Raw genomic sequence first — 22,166 nt, 5'->3', positions numbered from 1 at the left:
GCACTGTGCTCTAATCTGCTTGGCTCCAGTGGAGGCCAGTGGTCTATGAGACAGTCGATGGCCCTCTCCCCAGGTGCCAACTCCCCACCAGTCTCAGCAACACACACACAACTCCACTGGTGGTTTCCTACTCAGACACACACACACACCCGCAGGCAGTTTCCTATCAGATTTGGTCAGCTCCCTAGAGGGTAGCATACCAAGCAAGTTTCAGCAGTACTCCAATGAGCAGGTTTCCCAGAGAATTATGCCGATACTCCAGGTGGCTTCTTCTCAGGTTCAGCAAGGGGTTTTCTAGTGACTTTTGTCAGCACCCGAGGAAGGTTTCCTCCCTGCCAGCAAAAATCTGCAGCACCTAAAACTTCTTCAGCATCTACTGGCATTCCACCCTCTCCAAAATTTGAATCTCAGCCCTGAAGGTGGGAGACAGGCATCTTCACATCTTTCCATCACTGGTACTTTGCCTCAGTCCTACAGCTAGTGGCTACTCCTTTTACCTGCTAGTCTGTAAACTTTAATATTCTCTTTTGCCCTTAAGAGTTAATTCTCTGCTGCTGCTGCTGCTGCCAAGTTGCTTCAATCGTGTCCGACCCTGGGCGATCCCATAGACAGCAGCCCACCAGTCTCCCCCGTCCCTGGGACTCTCCAGGCAAGAACACTGGAGTGGGTTGCCATTTCTTTCTCCAATGCGTGAAAGTGAAAAGTGAAAGTGAAGTCACTCAGTCATGTCCGACTCTTCGCGACCCCATGGACTGCAGCCCACCAGGCTCCTCCGTTCATGGGATTTTCCAAGCAAGAGTACTGTAGTGGGGTGCCATCACCTTCTCCATAATTCTCTGCTACTGGTTGATAATTCTTTACACTAAACTTTTCTTATTCAATTTACTTTTCAGTTTCTGATCTCTGACTAATACAGGGTAGGTAGTGGCAGTGTTGACAGTAGACAGACCCACAAGGATGAGATTTGGAGATTGGCTTGATTGTGTCTCTGGGTTTAAGCATTGGGCTCAAAGAGGAAATAGGAGGCTAGTAATCCCTGCCACACAGTGCCATTAGAGTTGTTACACTTAACTGTTAAGGCAGTAATGATGAGTTATATCCATCTCATGTAACAGATTTATGAGATGGATTCTCCAAGTGCTCTTCAGCAGTTAAAGAATAACAAGTTCAGGTCCATTAACTCTCAAATCAAATCACAGTCTGAGAAACAGAGCACTTTCATGATGGTATTAAAAAAAAAAGTCTTAATTCTTATAACCATAGGTTGAAGGGTTTCCCTGATGGCTCAGCTGGTAAAGAATCCACCTGCAATGTGACAGACATGGGTTTGATATCTGGGTTGGGAAGATCCGCTGGAGAAGGGAAAGGCTACCCACCCCAGAACTCTGGCCTGGAGAATTCCATGGACTGTATGGTCCATGGGGTCCCAAAGAGTCAGACACAACTGAGTGACTTTCACTTCCACTTTCCTAGCTTGGTATTACTAAAAATGAAATGCAAAATCTAACTGTGCAAACAGCTGAACTACAATTATCACATGAATTCACAGTCGAACCATTTCTAATATGAAAGTAAGGGCAATGACTAGGAAAAGAATGGATCCTTAAACCTGGAATGGGAACGTGTGATTGAACCAGAATGAAAAAGACAACTTCAAATCTCCAGGAGAAATAACTTACCATCCTGTATGTAAGAACAGCCTTTCTTTTCTTGAATATCTGTGACATCCTTATGTGACACAAATGACTTGCGAGAAGATGTTAACTCTCTTCAAGATCAACCACAACCAACCCTGTTATCACTAGACCCACGAATTGGTTGCAGTAAGACAAATACACACTATGACCCAACAGGGAAGAAATTACATGTCCAAAATGCCAAAACCTTGCTAACATATAAAGGCAAAAACCTGGGACTGCGTGTGAAAACAGATGCTGAGGGTATTAGACCAAGGAGATTATATAATTCATTAAAATGAGTGAGATAACTACAGATTCAGAATGTAATGTGCTAGCTGTGCAGCTGGAGGTGGCTCTACCGGCTTAGTTGTTGGTTTAAACTTATACTCAACAATAGCTGATAATCATTAGGGAAATGCAAATCAAAACTACACTAACAATGAAGATGTAATAAAGTTTAGAGACTGAGAGAGCAAAGTTCCACTGGCATTATGTAGGAGAGGAAATCCAAAGGCTCAGGGAGACAGGAACATCGTTCATTTATCCTCTGCAACCTACACACCTATTACCCAACTACATTCTCTGAGAAGGCCCAGAGGACGCTACACTAGTGAGAGAAGCGCATACCCTGAGAAGCTGTGTGGCGGCTCTCTTTTGGAAGTCAGATATGGAAGCCAGCCCCCTGAGATGGGGGCCCAGGCAGCAAAGGCCAAGTGGCAGCACTCAACCCCAAGATAAGGGCAGCAGAGAGGCACCAGTAATCAGAGTGCCTGGCCTGCAGGAGCCTGGCAGTGGCTAACTGTTCACAATGATTCTAGCAATGAAATACATGGGCAGCGTAATCTACCAGAAAAATGTCTAAATCTGGTTGCCAGAAACTCACTTAAGGCATCAGAGTGGAAGTTAAGGACATGTGACCAGTTTCCAGACCAAGTTAATTAACTGACTCACTGGCTCTTTTTTATTAAGATTTATTGATTGACTGATTGATTTTCGGCTATAGTGGGGCTCTGTTGCTGCAGGCAAGCTTTTTCTAGTTGTGAAGAGCGGGAGCTACTCTTCACTGTGCCTTCTCAATGCGGCAGCTTCTCTTATTGTGGCTTCCCAGATGGCACAGTGCTAAAGAATCCGCCTGCCAATGTAGAGACACAAGAGATGCAGGTTCAATTCCTGGGTTGGGAATATCCTCTGGATTAGGAAATGGCAAATCCCTCCAGTATTCTTGCCGGGAAAAATTCCATGGACAGAGGAGCCTGGCGGGCTACAGTCCACAGGGTCTCAAAGAGTTGGACACAACTGCACGCACACTCTCTCTTGTGGAGTACGGGCTCTAGGGCATGGAGCTCCAGTAGTTGTAGCACATGGGCTCAGAAGCTGTGGCTCACAGACTCTAAAGCACAAGCTCAGTAGTTGTGGCACACAGGCTTAACTGCTCCAACGCAGCTGGGATCTTCCCAGACCAGGGGTTGAACTGGTATCCCTTGCATTGCAAGACAGATTCTTAACCACTGGACCACTAGGGAAGTCCCCCATTGCCTCTTAATTGTGGGGAGATTTGGTTCTCTTGAGGAAGGACTCTGCACCATTACCACAAGTGGTGGTGGTGGTAGTGGTTTAGTGGCTAACTCATATCCAACTCTTTGCAACCCCATTGACTAAAGCCCCAGCAGGCTCCTCTGTCCATGGGATTTCCCCAGCAAGAATACTCGAGTGGGTTGCCATTTCCTTCTCCACGGGATCTTCCCAACCCAGGGATCAAATCCATGTGTCCTGCTTGGCAGGTGGATTCTTTACCACTGAGCCACCTGGGAAGCCCCTAACACAACCATAAATCTTCCTCCAAGCCTCCCCCAAGATGGATCCACAGCCACTTAATAAGGAGTGGTTTTCAATCAGGGGCAATTTCACTTCCCAAATCTAGAAAAGTTGGCAGTGTCTGGAGGCATTTTTGGTCATCACAACTAGGGAGTTCAACTGACATCTAGTGGGTACAGGTCAAGGATGCTGCAAAACATCAATGTATACAACAGCCACCACAGCAAAGAATTATCTGGCCTTAAAAGACCCTACATGATCTAGACAGTTATCTCCCTGATCTCTTCTCTGACTGTTCACCACCTTGCTCTTTCACCTCCAACTGCCTGTTCGATGCTCATAAAACATGCGCAGTACTCTTCTGCTTCAGAGCTACTGCCCTTGTTTGTTTGCCCTCTCCTATCATGTTCTTCCTCTCAGAGATTTGTATGGGTTTCTCATTTCCTTCAGATTTTTGCTTAGATGCCCCTGTTTAAAACTGCAATGCCCCTTCCACTATAGCATACTGTGTCCCATTTTAATAACATTGAGTTTTCCCATCCAGGAACATGATATATTACTCTATTTTTTCCAAGAGTCATCAAAGCACAGTGGTTACAGGGACTTGCCTGGCAGTCCAGTAGTTAGGACTGCCCACTCCCATTTTTTTTTTTTGGCCCCATCTTCTGGCTTATAGGATCCTAGTTCCCCAATCAGGGACTGAACGTGGGCCCTTGGCAGTGAGAGCACAAACTCCTAACCACTGGACTGCCAAGGAACTGCCTTAAATATTTTCTTTACAGTATAGCTCTGCTCATATCCCAAGTTGTGATATGGCATGTTCTCATTGCTATACTCTTTTTGTTACTAAGGTATAATTAACATATAACACCATTATTATACTCTATAAACAACTGAAGCTAGTTATAACTTATTTAACCCAAGAGTTGCTTAAAAGTTTTAAAATTTCAAAACTGTTGGATTGTTTTAATTGATACTCTACTCATCTCAGTTTTAATGCACTATGGTCAAAGAATGTAATCTCTAAATTCTAAGGTTTTAAAATTTGCAATCTTCTTCAAAGTATAAATTATGATTAATTTCTGTAAATGTTCCATGAGAATGTAAAAAGGCAATGTCTCCTCATTCTGTACCAGGTTCAATTAAACTATAAACCTCTAAACCGTTTAAATTTTTGTTTTATATACTTCACTACAAGGCTTTTTGATACATAAAAATTCATGGCAATTACATTCTCAAAGTGAATTATATCTGTTATGAATAAAGTCAGAAATCTGTGGCAGATCATTTTTTTACATAGTTTTCTTTTAATATTAAAATTCTGATTTTGCTGCATATGCTTTATATACACTGTTTTATTTTTAATTTTTTTAGTTTCATTTCATTTTAGATTTCTTATGAGCAACATCAAGTAGAGCTCATACTGAACAAAAGAATCTGATCACCTAACTTTTTTAAATGGGCTCCAAAGGAGTCCAACCATGAATGTGCAAAATGCTTAGGACACAGATTCCCACACTCGGTAGAAACTCCAGAGAACTTTCCTAAATCTAGAAACTAAGATGATATAACTTTAAAAAGTCCTGGGAATTCCCTGGGAGCCCAGTGGTTAGGACTCCACACTTTCACTGCCAAGGGCATGGGTTCAACCTGTGGTCAGGGAACTAACATCTTCCAAGTACAGTCAAAAAAAAAAAAAAAGATTATCAAGTGTTATGTTCCCTAAATACTATTTCCCACTAAGAGGGATCAGGACTCCTGGCAGAAATGGTTGATTTCAGATCCAGAATAGGGAATACACACATGAAGCTGCTTCATCATTCAGCTACAAAGTCATGTCTGACTCCTTGCCATGGACTGTAGCATGCCAAGCTTCCCTGTTCTTCACCATCTCCCAGACTTAGCTCAAGTTCATGTCCATTGAGTCGGTAATGCTATCTAACCATCTCATCCTCTTCATTCTCTGCTGTTCTCTCCTTTTGCCTTCAATCATTCCCAGCATCAAGGTGCTTCATCCTGCATCAAAAAGCAAGTAAATTACCAAAGACTACTGAAGTCATGACAGAATGACTCAAGGGCTAACTGAGGATTTTACTGACCACAGATGGTACAACTGACGTATATCAGTTCTCAGTTCATTTCAGTCGCCCAATCATGTCCAACTCTTTGCAACCCCATAGACTGCAGCACGCCAGGCTTCCCTGTCCATCACCAACTCCCGGAGCTTGCCCAAACTCACATCTGTCGAGTCAGTGATGCCATCCAACCATCTCAACCTCTGTCGTCCCCTTCTCTTCCTGCCTTCAATCTTTCCCAGCATCAGTGTCTTTTCTAATGAGTCAGTTCTTCACATCAGGTGGACAAAGTATTAGAGTTTCAGCTTCAGCATCATTCCTTCCAATGAATATTCAGGGCTAATTTCTTTCAGGATTGACTAGTTTGATCTCCTTCCTGTCCAAGGGACTCTCGAGAGTCTTCTCCAACACCACAGTTCAAAAGCATCAATTCTTTGAAGCTCAGCCTTCTTTATGGTCCAACTCTCACATCCATACATGAATACTGGAAAAACCATAGCTTTACAGCTTTAACTATATGGACCTTTGTTGGCAAAGTAATGTCTCTGCTTTTTAATAATGCTGTCTAGGTTTGTCATAGTTTTTCTTTCAAGGAGCAGGTATCTATTAATTTCATGGCCGCAGTTACCATCTTCAGTGATTCTGGAGCCCAAAGAAATAAAGTCCGTCACTGTTTCCACTGTTCCCCCATCTATTTGCCATGAAGTATAATACAGTACAATAAACAATACATAAATCCATTTTTGATGACTTACCAGGATAGCTCCCTCATTCCCCCACCCACCCAAAAAACAACCTTTACCTGTCATCTGTAGAGCCTGTGAGGGTATCAACTTATTTTTTAAAATGACAAAAAAAGAATTAAGCATTTATCTTGTCTTTCCTGCATTGACAATATTTCAAAGCAATAAGAAAACGAGAGAGTTAACTGACAAGGAACTATTACAGTTAACAGATACTGCAGAAATAAAAGAATCAGGAAACGATCATTTTATAACTACTAATTAAATAGTGAATCAAGAACTAATCAACGAATGATAAAAGCATTAGATCAAAACTGAAGGAGAACTTTTTAATATATGAATTAGGCTGATATCACCTGACCTAGGATGAACATCACGAAGAGTGATGTGCTACCATTGCCAGTGTCATAGAAAGAACACAGGACCACCTATGAAGAAGTCTTTGCAAAAAAAAAACAATTAAGCATGAATCTAATCATACTTCTAACAGCTTACAGGGAACATAAGGGATGGAGGAATGTGTTCAATGACACCAGGATATAACCAGCAAAACACAGAATGTAGGAAATGCTGTACAACAAATCAAACAGTATCTTCTAAAAATAAATGGCTTTTTTTTTAATGGGGGAAGATTTACTGATGAAAAGAGGCTGAAAAGACACAACAACCCACAGACTCTGTTTTAGCAACACACAAATCTTATTTTAGCTACTAACTTTCTGAAACAGTTTCAACAGATGAACAGGGCATTAAGTGAAACTGAAAAATTACTAATGATTTTGTTAAGTGCGATAATGGTATTTATGGCTTATTTTTTGTAAAAAAGAGACTCATCTTTCAGAGATACATATTTTATGTATTAATAGGTAAAAAAACGTATGTCCAGGATTTGCTTTAAAATATGACAGGGAGGGGCTTCTCTGGTGGTCCAGTGGCTAAGACTCTGCGCTCTGAATGCAGGAGGCCCAGGTTTGAGCCCTGGTTGGGTAATTAGATTCCACATGCCCACAATGAAGATCAAAGATCCTGTGCGCTGCAACTAAGGCCTGGTGTAGCCAAATAAATACTTTATACACACACACACACACACACACACATACACACATGTATATTGTAGGGAAAGAAATGTGGGAAGAATAGATGAAAAATGAGGCAAAAAGTTGATGAATCTTTAAAAAGATGAATGATGAATACATGAGCATTAGTTTATCTACTCACATTTATGTTTGAAAATTTTCATAACAAAGGTTAAGCAAAGTAGTAATCAAGTAGAAATCTCTTAAAAGTTGTATTCCTCACACTAAACAAGCCACTTTTTCTTTTAACAAACCATTTGTACAGGAGGCAGTGATCAAGAACATCCCCAAGAGAAAAGAATGCAAAAAGACAAAATGGTTGTCTGAGGAGGCCTTACAAATAGCTAAGAAAAGACAAGATACAAAAGGCAAAGGAGAAAAGGAAAGATATTATGCACTTGAATGCAGAGTTCCAAACAACAGCAAGGAGAGATAAGAAACTCTTCCTCAGTGATCAATGCAAAGAAATAGAGGAAAACAATAAAATGGCAAAGACTAGAGATCTCTTCAAGAAAATTAGATACCAAGGGAACATTTCATGCAAAGATGGGCACAATAAAGGACAGAAATGGTATGGACCTAACAGAAGCAGAGGATATTAAGACAAGGTGGCAAGAAAACACAGAAGAACTATACAAAAAAATATCTTCATGACCCAGATAACCAGGATGGCGTGATTACTTACCTAGAACCAGGCATCCCGGAATGCAAAGTCAAGTGGGCCTTAGGAAACATCACTACGAATAAAACTAGCAGAGGTGAAGGAATTCCATTTAAGCTATTTCAAATCCTAAAAGATGATACTGTCAAACTGCTGCACTCAATATGCCAGCAAATTTGGAAAACTCATCAGTGGCCACAGGACTGGAAAAGGTTTCTTTTCATTCCCATCCCAAAGAAAGGCAATGCCAAAGAATGCTCAAACTACCATACAATTGCACTCATTTCACACACTAGCAAAGTAATGCTCAAAATTCTCCAAGCCAGGCTTCAACAGTACATGAACTATGAACTTCCAGATGTTCAAGCTGGATTTAGAAAGGCAGAGGAACCAGAGATCAAATTGCCAACATCCTTTGGATCATCAAAAAAGCAAGAGAGTTCCAGAAAAACATCTACTTCATTGACTACACCAAAGCCTTTGACTGTTTGGGTCACAACAATCTGTGGAAAATTCTTAAACAGATGGGAATACCGACCACCTTACTGCCTCCTGAGAAATCTGTATGCAGGTCAAGAAGCAATAGTTAGAACCCGACATGGAACAGACTGGTTGCAGATCGGGAAAGGAGTACGTCAAGGTTGTATACTGTCACCCTGCTTATTTAACTTATATGCAGAGTACATCATGAGAAACGCTGGGCTGGGAGAAGCCCAAGCTGGAATCAAGACTGCGGGAGAAATATCAGTAACCTCAGATATGTAGATGACATCACCCTTATAGCACAAAGCCAATAAGAACTAAAAAGCCTCTTGATGAAAGTGAAAGTGGAGAGTGAAAAAGTTGGCTTAAAGCTCAACATTCAGAAAATGAAGATCATGGCATCTGGTCCCATCACTTCATGGGAAATAGATGGGTAAACAGTGGAAACAATGTCAGACTTTATCTTTTTGGGCTCCAAAATCATGGCAGATGGTGACTGCAGCCATGAAATTAAAAAATGCTTGCTACTTGGAAGAAAAGCTATGAACAACCTCAGCAGCATATTAAAAAACAGAGACATTACTTGCCAACAAAGGTTTACCTAGGCAAAGCTATGGTTTTTCCAGTGGTCATGTACAGATGTGACAGTTGGATTATAAAGAAAACTGAGTGCACTGGGATGACCCAGAGGGAGGGGAGGGGAGGGAGGAGGGTTCAGGATGGGGAACGCGGGTATACCTGTGGCGGATTCATTTCGATATTTGGCAAAACTAATACAATATTGTAAAGTTTAAAAATAAAATAAAATTTAAAAAAAAAGAGAGAGAAAAAAAAAATAAAGAAAACTGAGCACCAAGAATTGATATTTTTGAACTGTGGTGTTGGAGAAGATTCTTGAGAATCCCTTGACTCTCTACAAGGAGAGCCAACCATTCATCATGAAGGAAACCAGTCCTGAATATTCATTGGAAGGGCTGATGCAGAAGCTGAAACTCCAATACTATGGCCACCTGATGTAAAGAAGTGATTCAATGGAAAGACCCTGATGCTGGGAAAGATTGAAGGCAGGAGGAAAAGGGGACGACAGAGGATGAGATGGTTGGAGGGCATCACCGACTCGATGGACATGATCTTGAATAAGCTCTGGGAGTTGGTGATGGACAGCGAAGCCTGGCGTGCTGCAGTCCATGGTGTCACAAACAGTCAGACACGACTGAGCGACTGAAATGAACTGAACTGAAAAATAACTATTTGGGGGCCTTTCTTTACTCCTTTCATCCAACAAATGGCAACAAAACAAAGCACATCTTCTTTTGGTAACAGGCAGAGGACCCTTTTTTCCTTTTTATCATGGTTGAATACTCTTTCAATTAAAGTGAAATTATTTTTCATATATAAAAATTACAGTAAAAAAAGTATTTACTTCTCCAATACATATGTTAAGACATCAAGCATGAAAAATAACTGAACGTCAGTAAACATGCATATTTTTTTAAACTATCTTTAGTGGACCATTTCAACTTTGATATAAATTCATCAAAACTCATATGAAAAGCATATAAAAAAGCAAAAAATTTACTATGCTATATTAGAATTCAAGAACTTCTGAAAACAACATAGTCAATTTCAGGAGAATAAATGGACTGAACCAGAGAAAAACTGAAACAAACATTTGCTTCTTAAATAATTCAAGCACCACACAGAAATGGAAAGGAAGAAAAGACTAATGTTCACTACCAGTTTCTGGCAATGATCTGAAAGCCTTCCATGACAAGATCTTTGGCTCTTAGTCTTTCCCTTTGCTTTTAGAAATCACCACCTAATGTATTCCATGTGCACTAACCTACTGAAACCTACTAAGAGAGTTAGAGTGTCTTTATTTCCATCTTATACATAAGGAAACACAAACTGTTGTTACTGCTAAGGACCAGGGCCAAATTCTACTGTCAATGGTTCCTATTCTGCAATCTTCCACTTTCTCCCCCATATTCTACTTCAAAAGGTCTGGGATAGACAGAAACTGGATGGGTATTTGTGTATTGTAAAGGGGGGACGGGTGGTGAATTCCTTCAGGGGATTCTGAAAAATACACCATGGTTTTTATTCTTCAATTTGTTAATGTGGTATATTACATTGATTGATTTCTGGATATTGAAAAATACTTATATCCATGAGATAAATCCCACTTGATCAGTGTGTATGATCTCTCAAATATATTGCTGGATTCAGTTTGCTAGTATTTTGTTGAAGACTATTTTGCATCTATGCTCATCAGTGATATTAGTCTGGAATTTTGTTTTTTTGTGATAAATGTGTCTGCTTTGAGTATAAGGGTGATGGTGGCCTCATAAAATGACTTCAGAAATGTTCCTTCCTCTGAAATTTTTTAAAAGACTTTGAGACGAACAGATGTTAACTCTTCTCTAAATGTTTAGTAGAATTCACCGGTGAAGCCATCTGATCCTGGACTTGTTTTAAATTACTGATTCAGTTTCAGTACTGATAACTGGTTTGTTCATATTTTCTATTTCTTACTGTTTCAGTCTTAGGAGATTGTATCTAAGAATTTGTCCACTTTTTCTAGGTTGTCCACTTTATTGGCATGCTGCTGTTCACAGTTGGAGAAGGCAATGGCAACCCACTCCAGTACTCTTGCCTGGAAAATCCCATGGACGGAGGAGCCCGATGGGCTGCAGTCCATGGGGTTGCTGACAGTCGGGCACAACTTCACTTTCACTTTTCACTTTGTGCATTGGAAAAGCAAATGGCAACCCATTCCGGTGTTCTTGCCTGGAGAATCCCAGGGACGGGAGAGCCTGGTGGGCTGCTGTCTATGGGGTCGCACAGAGTTGGACACGACTGAAGTGACTTAGCAGCAGCAGCAGCAGCTGTTCACAGTAGTCTCTTATGACCCTTTGTATTTCTGTGGAGTCAGTTGCAACTTCACCTTTTTCATCCGATTTTACTGATTTGAGCTCTCTCCATTTTTTCTTGATGAGTCTGGGTAACCGTTAGTCAATTTTGTCTATCATTTCGAAGAACTAGCTTTTAATTTCATTTATCTTCTCTACTGCTTTTTATTGCAGAGAAAGGAACACCTCTGCCAACAGCAGGCAAAGATATCACACACAAAAAATATTACAGGCCAGTATCACTGATGATAATCTCCAAGCTAGGGTTCAACTGAGAACTTCCAGATGTTCAAGCTGGATTTAGAAAAGGCAAAGGAACCAGAGATCAAATTGCCAACATCCACTGGATCACAGAAAAAGCAAGAGAATTCCAGAAAAACATCTACTTCTGCTTTATTGACTATGCCAAAGCCTTTGACTGTGTGGATCACAACAAACTGTGAAAGCTCTTCAAGAGATGGGAATACCAGACCACCTTACCTGCCTCCTGAGAAATCTGCACGCAGGTCAAGAAGCAACAGTTAAAACCAGACATGGAACAACAGACTGGTCCAAATTGGGAAAGGAGTACGTCAACAGCTGTATGCTGTTACCCTGCTTATTTAATTTATATACAGAGTACATCATGAGAAATGCCAGGCTAGATGAAGCACAAGCTCGAATCAAGATTGCTGGGAGAAATATCAATAACCTCAGATATGCAGATGACACCACCCTCATGGCAGAAAGCGATGAAGAACTAAAGGGCCTCCTGATGAAAGTCAAAGAGGAGAGGGAAAAAGCTGGCTTAAAACTCGATATTCAAAACACGAAGCTCCCACAGCATCCAGTCCCATTACTTCATGGCAACAGATGGAGAAACAATGGAAACAGTGACAGACTTTATTTCTTTGGGCTCCAGAATCACTGTAGATGGTGCCCGCAGCCATGAAATTAAAAGACACTTGCTCCTTGGAGGAAAAGCTATGACCAACATAGACAGCATATTAAAAAGCAGAGACATTACTTTGCCAACAAAGGTCCATATAGTCAAAGTCATGTTTTTTCCAATAGTCATGTATGGATGTGAGAGTGGACTCTAAAGAAAGCTGAGCACCAAAGAATTGATGCTTTTGAACTATGGTGTTGGAGAAGACTCTTCAGAGTCCTTTGGACTGCAAGGAGATCAAACTAGTCAATCCTAAAATAAAATCAGCCCTGATATTCATTGGAAGGAATGATGCTGCCTGAAACTCCAATACTTTGGCCACCTGATGCGAAGAACTGACTCATTAGAAAACATCCTGATACTGGGAAAGACTGAAGGCAGGAGAAGGGGACAACAGAGGATGAGATGGTTGGATAGCATTACCGACTCAATGGACATGAGTTTGAGCAAGCTCTGGGAGTTGGTGATGGCCAGGGAAACCTGGCATCCTTCGGTCCATGAGGTCGCAAAGAGTCAGAGAGAACTGAGCAACTGAACTGAACTTATCACTGATGAACAACAGATACAAAAATCCTCAACAAAATACTAGCAAACCAAACCCAACAATACATTAAAAGGATCATACATCGTGATAAAGTGTGATTTATCCCAGGAAAGCAAGGATTTTTCAATATCCAAAGATCAATATGGTACATCATATTAACAAACTAAAGAATAAAAACCACAGAATCATCTCAATAGATGCAGAAAATGCTTCTGACAGAACTCAATATCCATTGAAAATAACTCTCTAGAAAGCAGGCACAGAGGGAACATATCTCAACATAATAAAGGTCACATATGACAAACCCATGGCTAACATCACACTCAACAATGGAAAGTTCAAAGCATTCCTTCCAAGACCAGAAACAAGACAAGGAAGGACACTTTCACCACTGTTATTCAACAGTTTGCAAAGTCCTAGCCATAGCCTCAGAAAAGAAAAACAAAGGAATCCGAATGGGAAGGAAGAACTACAACTGTCAATGTCTGCAGATAACATGATAGTATAGACAGAAAATCCTAGAGATGCCACCAGAAAACTACTAGAACTCATCAGTGAATTTGGTAAAGTTACCAAATACAAAATTAACATACAGAAGCCTTTTACATTTCTACACACTAACAACAAATTATCAAAAACAGAAATTAAAGAAACAATCCTGCTTATCACTGCACCAAAAACAATAAAATACCTAGGAATAAATCTACCTCAGGAGGCAAAAAGCTTGTACTCCAAAAACTGTAAGACACTGATGAGAGACATTGAAGTCAACACAAATGGAAAGATATATTGTGTTCTTGGATGGGAAAAATCAATACTGTTAAAAATAACCATACTACCCAAGGCAATCTACAGATTCAATGCAATCCCTATCAAACTACCATGGCATTTTTCACAGAACTAGAACAAATAATTTTAAATTTTGTATGGAAACACAAAAGATCCTGAATAGCCATAACAATCTTGAGAACGAAGAATAAAGCTGAAGGAGTCAGACTCCCTAACTTCAGGCTATATTACAAAGCTACAGTAATCAAACTCAAATTACCAAACCAGACACTAGATCAATGGAAGAGGACAGAAGGCCCAGAAATATACTCATATGCTTACGTCTGACAAATCTATGACAGAGGAGGCAAGGATGTACTGTGGAGAAAAGACAGCCTCTTCAACAAGTGATGCTGGGAAAACTGGACAGCTACACGTAAAAGAGTGAAATCAGATACACACTACACACAAAACAAACTCAAAATGGATTCAAGACCTACATATAAGACGGGATACTATAAACTTCTAGAGGAAGACACAGGCAGAACACTCTTTGACATAAACACAGGGAATTAACCTAAATGTCCACTGACAGATGAATGCAGAAACCAGATGTGGTATGTGTGCACGCGTGCCTGTGTGTGTGTGTGTATATATATGAAAATATATAAAGGAGTATTACTCAGCCATAAAACAGAATGAAATAATGTCATTTACAGCAATATGAATGATCTAGAAACTTACATGTGGAATCTGAAAAAATGATACAGATGAACTTATTTACAAAGCAGAAACAGACTCACAGACATAGAAAACAAGTTTATGGTTACCAAAGAGGAAAAGGGAGGAATGATAAATTAGGAATGTAGGATTAACAGAGACACACTTCTCTATACTAAATAAACAACAAAGACTTATTGTATGACACATGAAACTATGTTCAGTATCTTGTAATTAACTATAATGGAAAAGAAATATGAAAAAAATAGATAAATACATGTATGACTGACTCAATCTGCCACACACCTGAAACTAACACACCACTGTAAATCAACTATAATTCAATAACAAGTTGCTTTTTTTGTTTTTTTGGTTTTTTTTTTTTCAGGGGAAGTAATAATTTAATGTAAAAAAATAAATGCACAACAATGCCAACAAAATAACAACATAGTAAAATTCCTAGAAGAAAATAAAGTAGAAACTTCTTTATGATCTTTAACTAGGGAAGATATTTCTAAGCAATACAGAAAACTACTAAGGCATAAATAAGAAAAAGTGACAAGTTCAACTACATAAAAATGAAAACATTTTCTACCCATTTAAAAATGTGAAAAGACAAGCAATAAACTGGAAGAAAATATCTGCAATGCATATAATATTCAAAGGCATAATATCTACAATATATAAAGTTCTCTTTCAAATCCAACAATAAAGAGAGAAATATTCCAATGTGAAATTAAACAAATGGTATGGAGAGGCAAATAATTCTTGGCAGATGAAACACAGCTAGTCAAAACAAATGCATAATCTCACTAGCATTCAGGGAAATGCAAATAGTTGCTTTTTTTGAAACAAAAAAAAAGAAATACATCATGATGTTTTCTATTGGGTCCTTTGACATGATCTACGTGCTTATTCCCACAAAATTAAATTTGTGTCTGTGTGTGTATTCACCCACTTCAATCTCAATTTCTACTCTTTGAAAAATACTTAAGAATATGAAGTTGAGCCACAGACTAGGAAAAAATATTTCCAAAACACATATCAAGTAAAAGATTTATATCCAAAATACAAAAATAACTCTTAAAATGCAACATAAGAAAACAGATATGACCCAGCAATCCCACACCTAATTATTTACCCAAAGGAAATGAAAATGTATGTGTATACAAAAACCTATAAGCAAGAAGTTCAGACTGATGTTTCCTGTTGAAAAGGAGATGTTATTGTTCCTTTACTCAGAGTCTCCTACTGAAGATTCACGTCTGAAATTACTTTTAGAATAAGTGCTAGAAGATACTGGTTTTTTTTAGCAGATTCAGTAATGTTTGCTCCAGTTAATAATGGCACATACATACCTAACCGTATTCTCTCATCAATCACATTAGAATTATCTATATTTTCCTATTATGGTTCTTATTTCTTTTAATCTTTTCTCCCTATACATCTTTTCATAAACTGCCTCAAAATCATTGTTCATTATGAACAAGTATAAAGAAATTACACCCAACGTAATAAGCTTTTTCCTCATTAATTCCTTCTTGAAAATGAAGGGGTTTTCCCCATTTGTATACTTTGCTTTAAACTTTTTTTGAAAGAGCAAAGTGTTATAGTATATCCCTGCAATAATATAGTGCTTAGGAAAAGAAAAAAATCTATAGGCAGGGACCTTCCTGGTGGTCCAGTGGTTAAGAATCCATCTTCCAATTCAGGGGACATGGTTGAAGAACTAAGATCTCACATGCCATGGTGCAATTAACTCCATGCACTCTAGAGCCTGAGCTCCACAACACAAGAAGCCCACACTACACAAAGAGAAGCCTGCACGCACGACTAGAGAAGTCAGCACACCACAACAAAGACCAGGGCAGCCAAATAAAAAACACTTATAGGCAAATATTTATTATGACTTTACTCATAATCACCAAAAACTAGAAACAATTGTTTTTCAACTGGAAAGTTGATAGATTTTGGTACATCCACAAAAAGGAATGTTAGTCACCAATAAAAAGGAACTGCTGACACATGCAACAATATGGATAAATTTCAAATGCATTATGCTAAGTGAAAAAAACAAAATTCATAAGGCTGCATACTGTATGATGTTATTTATATGGTTTTCTGAAAATGCAGAATTGCGGAAGAGAAAACGGATCAGGGCAGAGGTAGGGGAACGGCTGGCTGTAAGGGACATGAGGGTTTGGGGGTTGATGGAACTGTTCTGGATCCTGACTCTGTTGGTAGTTCAATAAGTTACAGAATGTACTGTACAGTAAAAGGGATAAATGTTACTCCATATAGAATACCTCAATAAACCGTAAATATATTTTTCACATGCCTTGAATCAGTAGTTTCACTTCTAGAGTTACAGACAGAAGTTACACACAATCAGACTTCCCTGGTGGTACAGTGGATAAGAGCCTGCCTGCCGATGCAGGGAACACAGGCTCGATCTCTGGTCTAGAAAGATTCCACATGCCACAGAGCAACTAAGCCTCTGTGCCCCAACTACTGAAGCCCGTGTGCTGAGAGCCTGTTCTCCAAAAAAAGAGAAGCCACCTCAATGAGAAAGCGGTGCACCACAATGAAGAGCAGACCCCACCTGCTGCAACTAGAGAAAACCTGTGACCAACAACAAAGACCCATCACAACCAAAAATAAAATAGTTTAAAAAAAAAAACTTGTAAAAAGTTACACAGAAAGCTGTTTGCTTTAAACCTTTTTCTATAACAACTTCAATGAGATGCCACATAATTCACATCACACATCTAAAGTACACAACCCAATGAGTGTTAGTATACTCAGAGTTACATAACCATGACCACAATCGATTTTAGAATATTTTTCTTATCCCAGGAGGAAACCTCAAACCCTTGGCTATCACTCACTGGTCCCAACATCCCCCAACCAGTTTAGCCAGTTTCAGTTCAGTCGCTCAGTCATGTCTGACTCTTTGTAACACCATGGACTGCAGCACACCAGGCCTTCCTGTCCATCACCAACTCCCGGAGCTTGCTCAAACTCATGTCCATTGCGTCAGTGATGCCATCCAACCATCTCATCCTCTGTCGTCCCCTTCTCCACCTGCATTCAATCTTTCTCAGCATCAGGGTCTTTTCCAATGAGTCAGTTCTTTGCATCAGGTGGCCAAAGTATTGGAGTTTCAGCTTGAGCATCACTCCTTCCAATGAATATTCAGCACTGATTGCTTTTAGGATGAACTGGTTGGATCTCCTCATAGTCCAAGGGACTCTCAAGAATCTTCTCCAATACCACAGTTCAAAAGCATCAATTCTTTTTTTTTTTTTTTTAAAGCATCAATTCTTCAGCGCTCAGCTTTCTTTATAGTCCAATTCTCACATCCATACATGACTAATGGAAAAACCATAGCCTTGACTAGAGGGACCTTTGCTGGCAAAATAATGTCTCTGGTTTTTAATAAGCTGTCTAGGTTGGTAATAGCTTTTCTTCCAAGGAGCAAGCGTCTTTTAATTTCATGGCTGCAGTCACTATCTGCAGTGATTTTGGAGCCCCCAAAAGTAGCCTCTCACTGTTTCCACTGTTTCCCCATCTATTTGCCATGAAGTGATGGGACCAGAGGCCATGATCTTAGTTTTCTGAATGTTGAGTTTTAAGCCAACTTTTTCACTCTCCTCTTGTACTTTCGTCAAGAGGCTCTTTAGTTCTTCTTTGCTTTCTGCCATGAGGGTGGTGTCATCTGCGTATCTGAGGTTGTTGATATTTCTCCCAGCAATCTTGATTCCAGCTTGTGCTTCATCCAACCAGTTTAGCCTCACTTTTAACAGGAAAAGATTTTAAACAACCTAAGAATTGGAGGATATTCCCACATTATGGTCTATCTATACCACAGATTATTACAATTTAAAATATTTTAAAGTTATAAAGTATTACAACTTAAAAATATTATCATTTTAAAGCCATTAAAGTTATGTTTACAAGCATATTTTTAATAACAGAAGCAGTGCTCGGGGTAAAAATTTAGGTTAAAAAATCAGGAAACAATTATGGCTGAATAAAACACGATTTTTTTAAAAGGCACAAAAGCAAGAAAAGTAGCATGTCAATCAACATAGCTGTATTGACAGAATTTATATAAGAGAACGGAATGAGAAGTAGTTGGAACCATTTGATAGGTCTTTAGGCTATATCTAGAGCCGTGGTACTCAACGAGGGGCAATCATGCCCCTCAGGAGACATCTGGCCATGCCTGGAGGTATTTTCAGTTCTCACAATGGGGAGTCAGTGCTACTGGCATGCAGTTGGTAAAGAACAGGTATACTGCTAAACATCCAAAATACACAGGGCAACTCGCTCTACCCCATACACATTACCTGGTTCAAAACCTCAACAATATCAAAGTTGAGACTCTGATGTATACTTTACAGTGAAGCTGTTATATTCTTATCACAAGCAATTTAGACCAGTAATCTAATGTAAGGAAATAACAGTTTCTTCCTATCTTGGTAAAACCTCCAGGGCTTCCCTGCTGGTTCAGACAGCAAAGAATCCACCTGCAATGTGGGAGACCTGGGTTCGATCCCTGGGTTGGGAAGATCCCTGCAGAAGGAAACGGCTACCCACTCCAGTATTCTGGCCTGGAGAATTCCACGGACAGAGGAGCATGACAGGCTATACAGTCCATGGGGTCGCAAAGAGTCATACAACTGAGCGACTTTCACTTCACTTCACTTCCCTTATCCTCATTACTATGTGTATTCTTTTCCATTTTCCCATCTCAGTTTATGGTGCCACGAAGTATCTAGCTCATCCAGGTGAAAACCCAGAGGTCTGCAGTCTTATTTCCCTATTCAATCAATCCACAAGTTGTACTGACTCCATCTCCAAAATGTATTACAACCAATTCTCACCATCTCTACCTTCCTCAAACAATGGTTACCTTTACACAAAAATTACACCGAGAACCTCCTAATTCATCCTCTTTCCCATCATGCTGCCTGAAGATCACCCTATACACAGGAACTAAAGGAACCTTTTTAAGAGATCTTATTTAAAAACCACAAGCTGGCTTCTTAGAGAAATATCTAATATTGTTTGTTTCCACCCCAATTACTCACTACCATATTATCTTATGCTCTCTTATTTTCTTCACTACCTGAAATTATTTTATCCATTTCTTATTTTCTGTCTTGCACCCCCACCACCAGCATGAACCTTGTCTTTCTTGTTCATTACTATTTCTCCAGCACCTAGAACCATGTGTTCAGTTCAGTGGCTCAGTCGTGTCCAACTCTGAAACTCCATGGCTGTGTGACACATCTTATATATATGTTGAATAAGCCAATCTGTCTTACACAAATGTTGGTCTGTTTGCTCTATTGTAGCCAAAGACTAACATAACACTACATCTCTGCAGAAAGGAGACTGAATCTCCTGAAGTGAACTAGTCCCAATGTTAGTCAGCCAAAAAACAAGAAATTACAGGTCAGGATGCTAGATCCTCAGAAGAAAGGAGAGAGGAATAAGTTCATCTATAAGGTAACATGTTGACCCCCTCACTATTCTAATTCCCTTAGATACTCTTTGAATTCTCTCCCTGTGGCAAGAGGCAGGTTGCTTCACAGCTCTTACTCTCATCCTGGAAATAAGTTCTTTCCCTCAGATCTCAAACTGCTTCCAGGTTGCAAAGAGAAGACATCCTCTATTCACTAGACAATAAGCCGAAGGCTTAGTAGGTAAATGTTACCCATTTCTCCTAGATCAGCCTATGTAAAAGCCAGCTATATTTGTTTTCAAATTCCCTCCTACTATGCTAAACTTTTAACTGTTGTTGTTCAGTCACCCAGTTGTGTCCAACTCGGTGAGACCCCATGACCTACAGCACACCAGGCCTCCCTGTCCTTCACCACCTCCCGAAGTTAGCCCAAGTAAATGTTAATTGCCTCAGTGATGCCATCCAGCCATCTCATTCTCTATTAAAAGTTAAAAGCAAACTTTTTTAATAGTCCTGTGTAAAAAATCATAGCCTGGTCTCAGCTGTATTGGGTGGAATTAAGCTAAGATTTTGTCTCCATATTTGGGTTGCAGAGCCCAAGCAGAACCCCCACCAAGGTAACATAATAGCAGCAAAGACAACCAGAAAGAAACTCTCCCATGAAGGAAAAGAAAATTTCCAGGATGAGAGTAAGAGCTGTGAAGCAACCTGCCTCTTGCCACAGGGAGAGAATTCAAAGAGTATCTAAGGGAATTAGAATAGTGAGGGGGTCAACATGTTACCTTATAGATGAACAGATTTTCATTTCTGAAGATACTTCAGTCTCCGGTGTATAAAATGAATGGGGAATAGGAAACAGTAGATTACAGAAAGGGAAAACAAGAATTGTAAAGGCATAGAAAGTAAAAAGACAAAGCATTTTAAGTACTAGAACTAGGGTGTTGGCAGTAGCACTGAAGTTTTAAAAATAATTTCAGATAATCTCAACAAGATTTACCAATCTAAACTGGATTGATAAGGGAAAAGGAATAAGCAAGATGACTCAGAAGTCTCTAAGTTGGGTGATAATACAGGAAGAAAAACAGGTTCAGAAGGAATAGGGCACTATTTGGAAGATTAAGTACCTGTCAAGGATATAGAGAATTCCATTTTAGGTATACTGAGTTAGCAATACTCACAAGACATCAAAATGTGAGTCAAAGCTCACATTTGGAAACACTGATTTTGAATTTTAGAGACAACAGAGAAGCAAAGGAAGGAAATCACATAATGTATTTAATGGGTAATGGCTAAAATCACTGTAGAAGGAATTACCCAACAAAAATGCAGCTGGGGGAACAAGACCTACTGGGCAAGCAAAGTCAGAGGTGACTGAAAAGAATCAATTCAAGAGAAGAACCACGAGAATGCCATCTTATACCTAAGGGAGAAGTTTCAAGGAAAGAATGGGTAATAGGGTCAGATGTTTAACAAAGATCAAAAAAGGAAAGTTCTGAAAAAGCATCCGTTAGACTTGGTGATTATCAGGTCATTTCAGTGATTTTAAAGAGAATTTAAGTGGTGAAACAGAAGGAAAAGCATAGGTGTGACTGAGGAGTAAATGCGAAATATTCAGCTGATACCATCTCAAAAAAACTCCAAAGTCAAAAGACTTGCCTGAGTTCAGTCTATGGTCTATAAACTACCATTTCCCACTTGGAGTTAATTCCAAGGCTGAAGTGGTAATATACAAGATGAGCCAATGAGCCTAGGAACATCTTTTTGGCCAAAAGGGGAGACTCGAGGACTACTGGAATTAAGTCAAAAGGATAAATACAAGTATTTTATTCTTTTTGATTATAATATAAACAAAATCATTTTTTTATTTCCTTTTGGGGTTGTTCATTGATAGTATATAGAAATAAAACTAAGTTATTTATTTTTTGTATCCTGAACTTTAATTTCTCAGAGGGCTTGATTTTTTGGGGAGGAGGAGGATTTTTACAGGCTTCTACATACAAGGTCATATCCTCTGTAAATATAGTTTTACTTCTTTCTTTGCAATTAGGATCTTTTATTTCTTTCTTGCCTAAATGCTTTGGCTAAAACTTCATATACCACGTTGAACAGAAATGCCAAAAGAGGGCATCTCTGTCTTATTCCTACTCTGAGGGGAAATTTTTTCAGTCTTTCATCATCAAAAATGATGTTAGCTACGATTTTTCATATATAGACTTTATCATATTGAGAAAGTTTCCTTCTATTCCTAGTTTCTTGAGTGTTTTTATAAAAGGATGTTGGTTCTTTTCA

At 39.4% G+C, this 22,166-nt stretch overlaps 1 protein-coding gene across 15 annotated transcripts in view; it reads right to left on the bottom strand.

Moving 5' to 3' along the window:
• The window catches only part of ZMYM4 (zinc finger MYM-type containing 4), a 165,852-nt gene that overhangs the window by 128,392 nt on the left and 15,294 nt on the right, over positions 1-22,166 (bottom strand). For 2 of the 15 annotated variants that reach the window (XM_086378745.1, XM_086378752.1), the window contains one exon: positions 5,438-5,510. The exons of 12 other annotated variants lie outside the window; for them this stretch is intronic. In XM_086378745.1, the coding sequence (XP_086234871.1) occupies positions 5,438-5,440 (3 nt within the window). In that variant the 5' untranslated portion in view covers positions 5,441-5,510. Of the gene's footprint in view, positions 1-5,297; positions 5,511-22,166 lie in introns of all 15 variants that reach the window. One more of the 15 variants, XM_086378739.1, reaches the window with a different exon arrangement.

The sequence above is a fragment of the Bos grunniens genome, chromosome 3 (genome assembly GCF_055505025.1).
Source record: "Bos grunniens cultivar Pamir isolate PY7600 chromosome 3, Bosgru_T2T1.0, whole genome shotgun sequence".
In the NCBI taxonomy this organism is placed as follows: domain Eukaryota; kingdom Metazoa; phylum Chordata; class Mammalia; order Artiodactyla; family Bovidae; genus Bos; species Bos grunniens.
The sequence above is the reverse complement of the archived record's forward strand: the minus strand, read 5'-3'. Positions and strand labels throughout refer to the sequence as shown.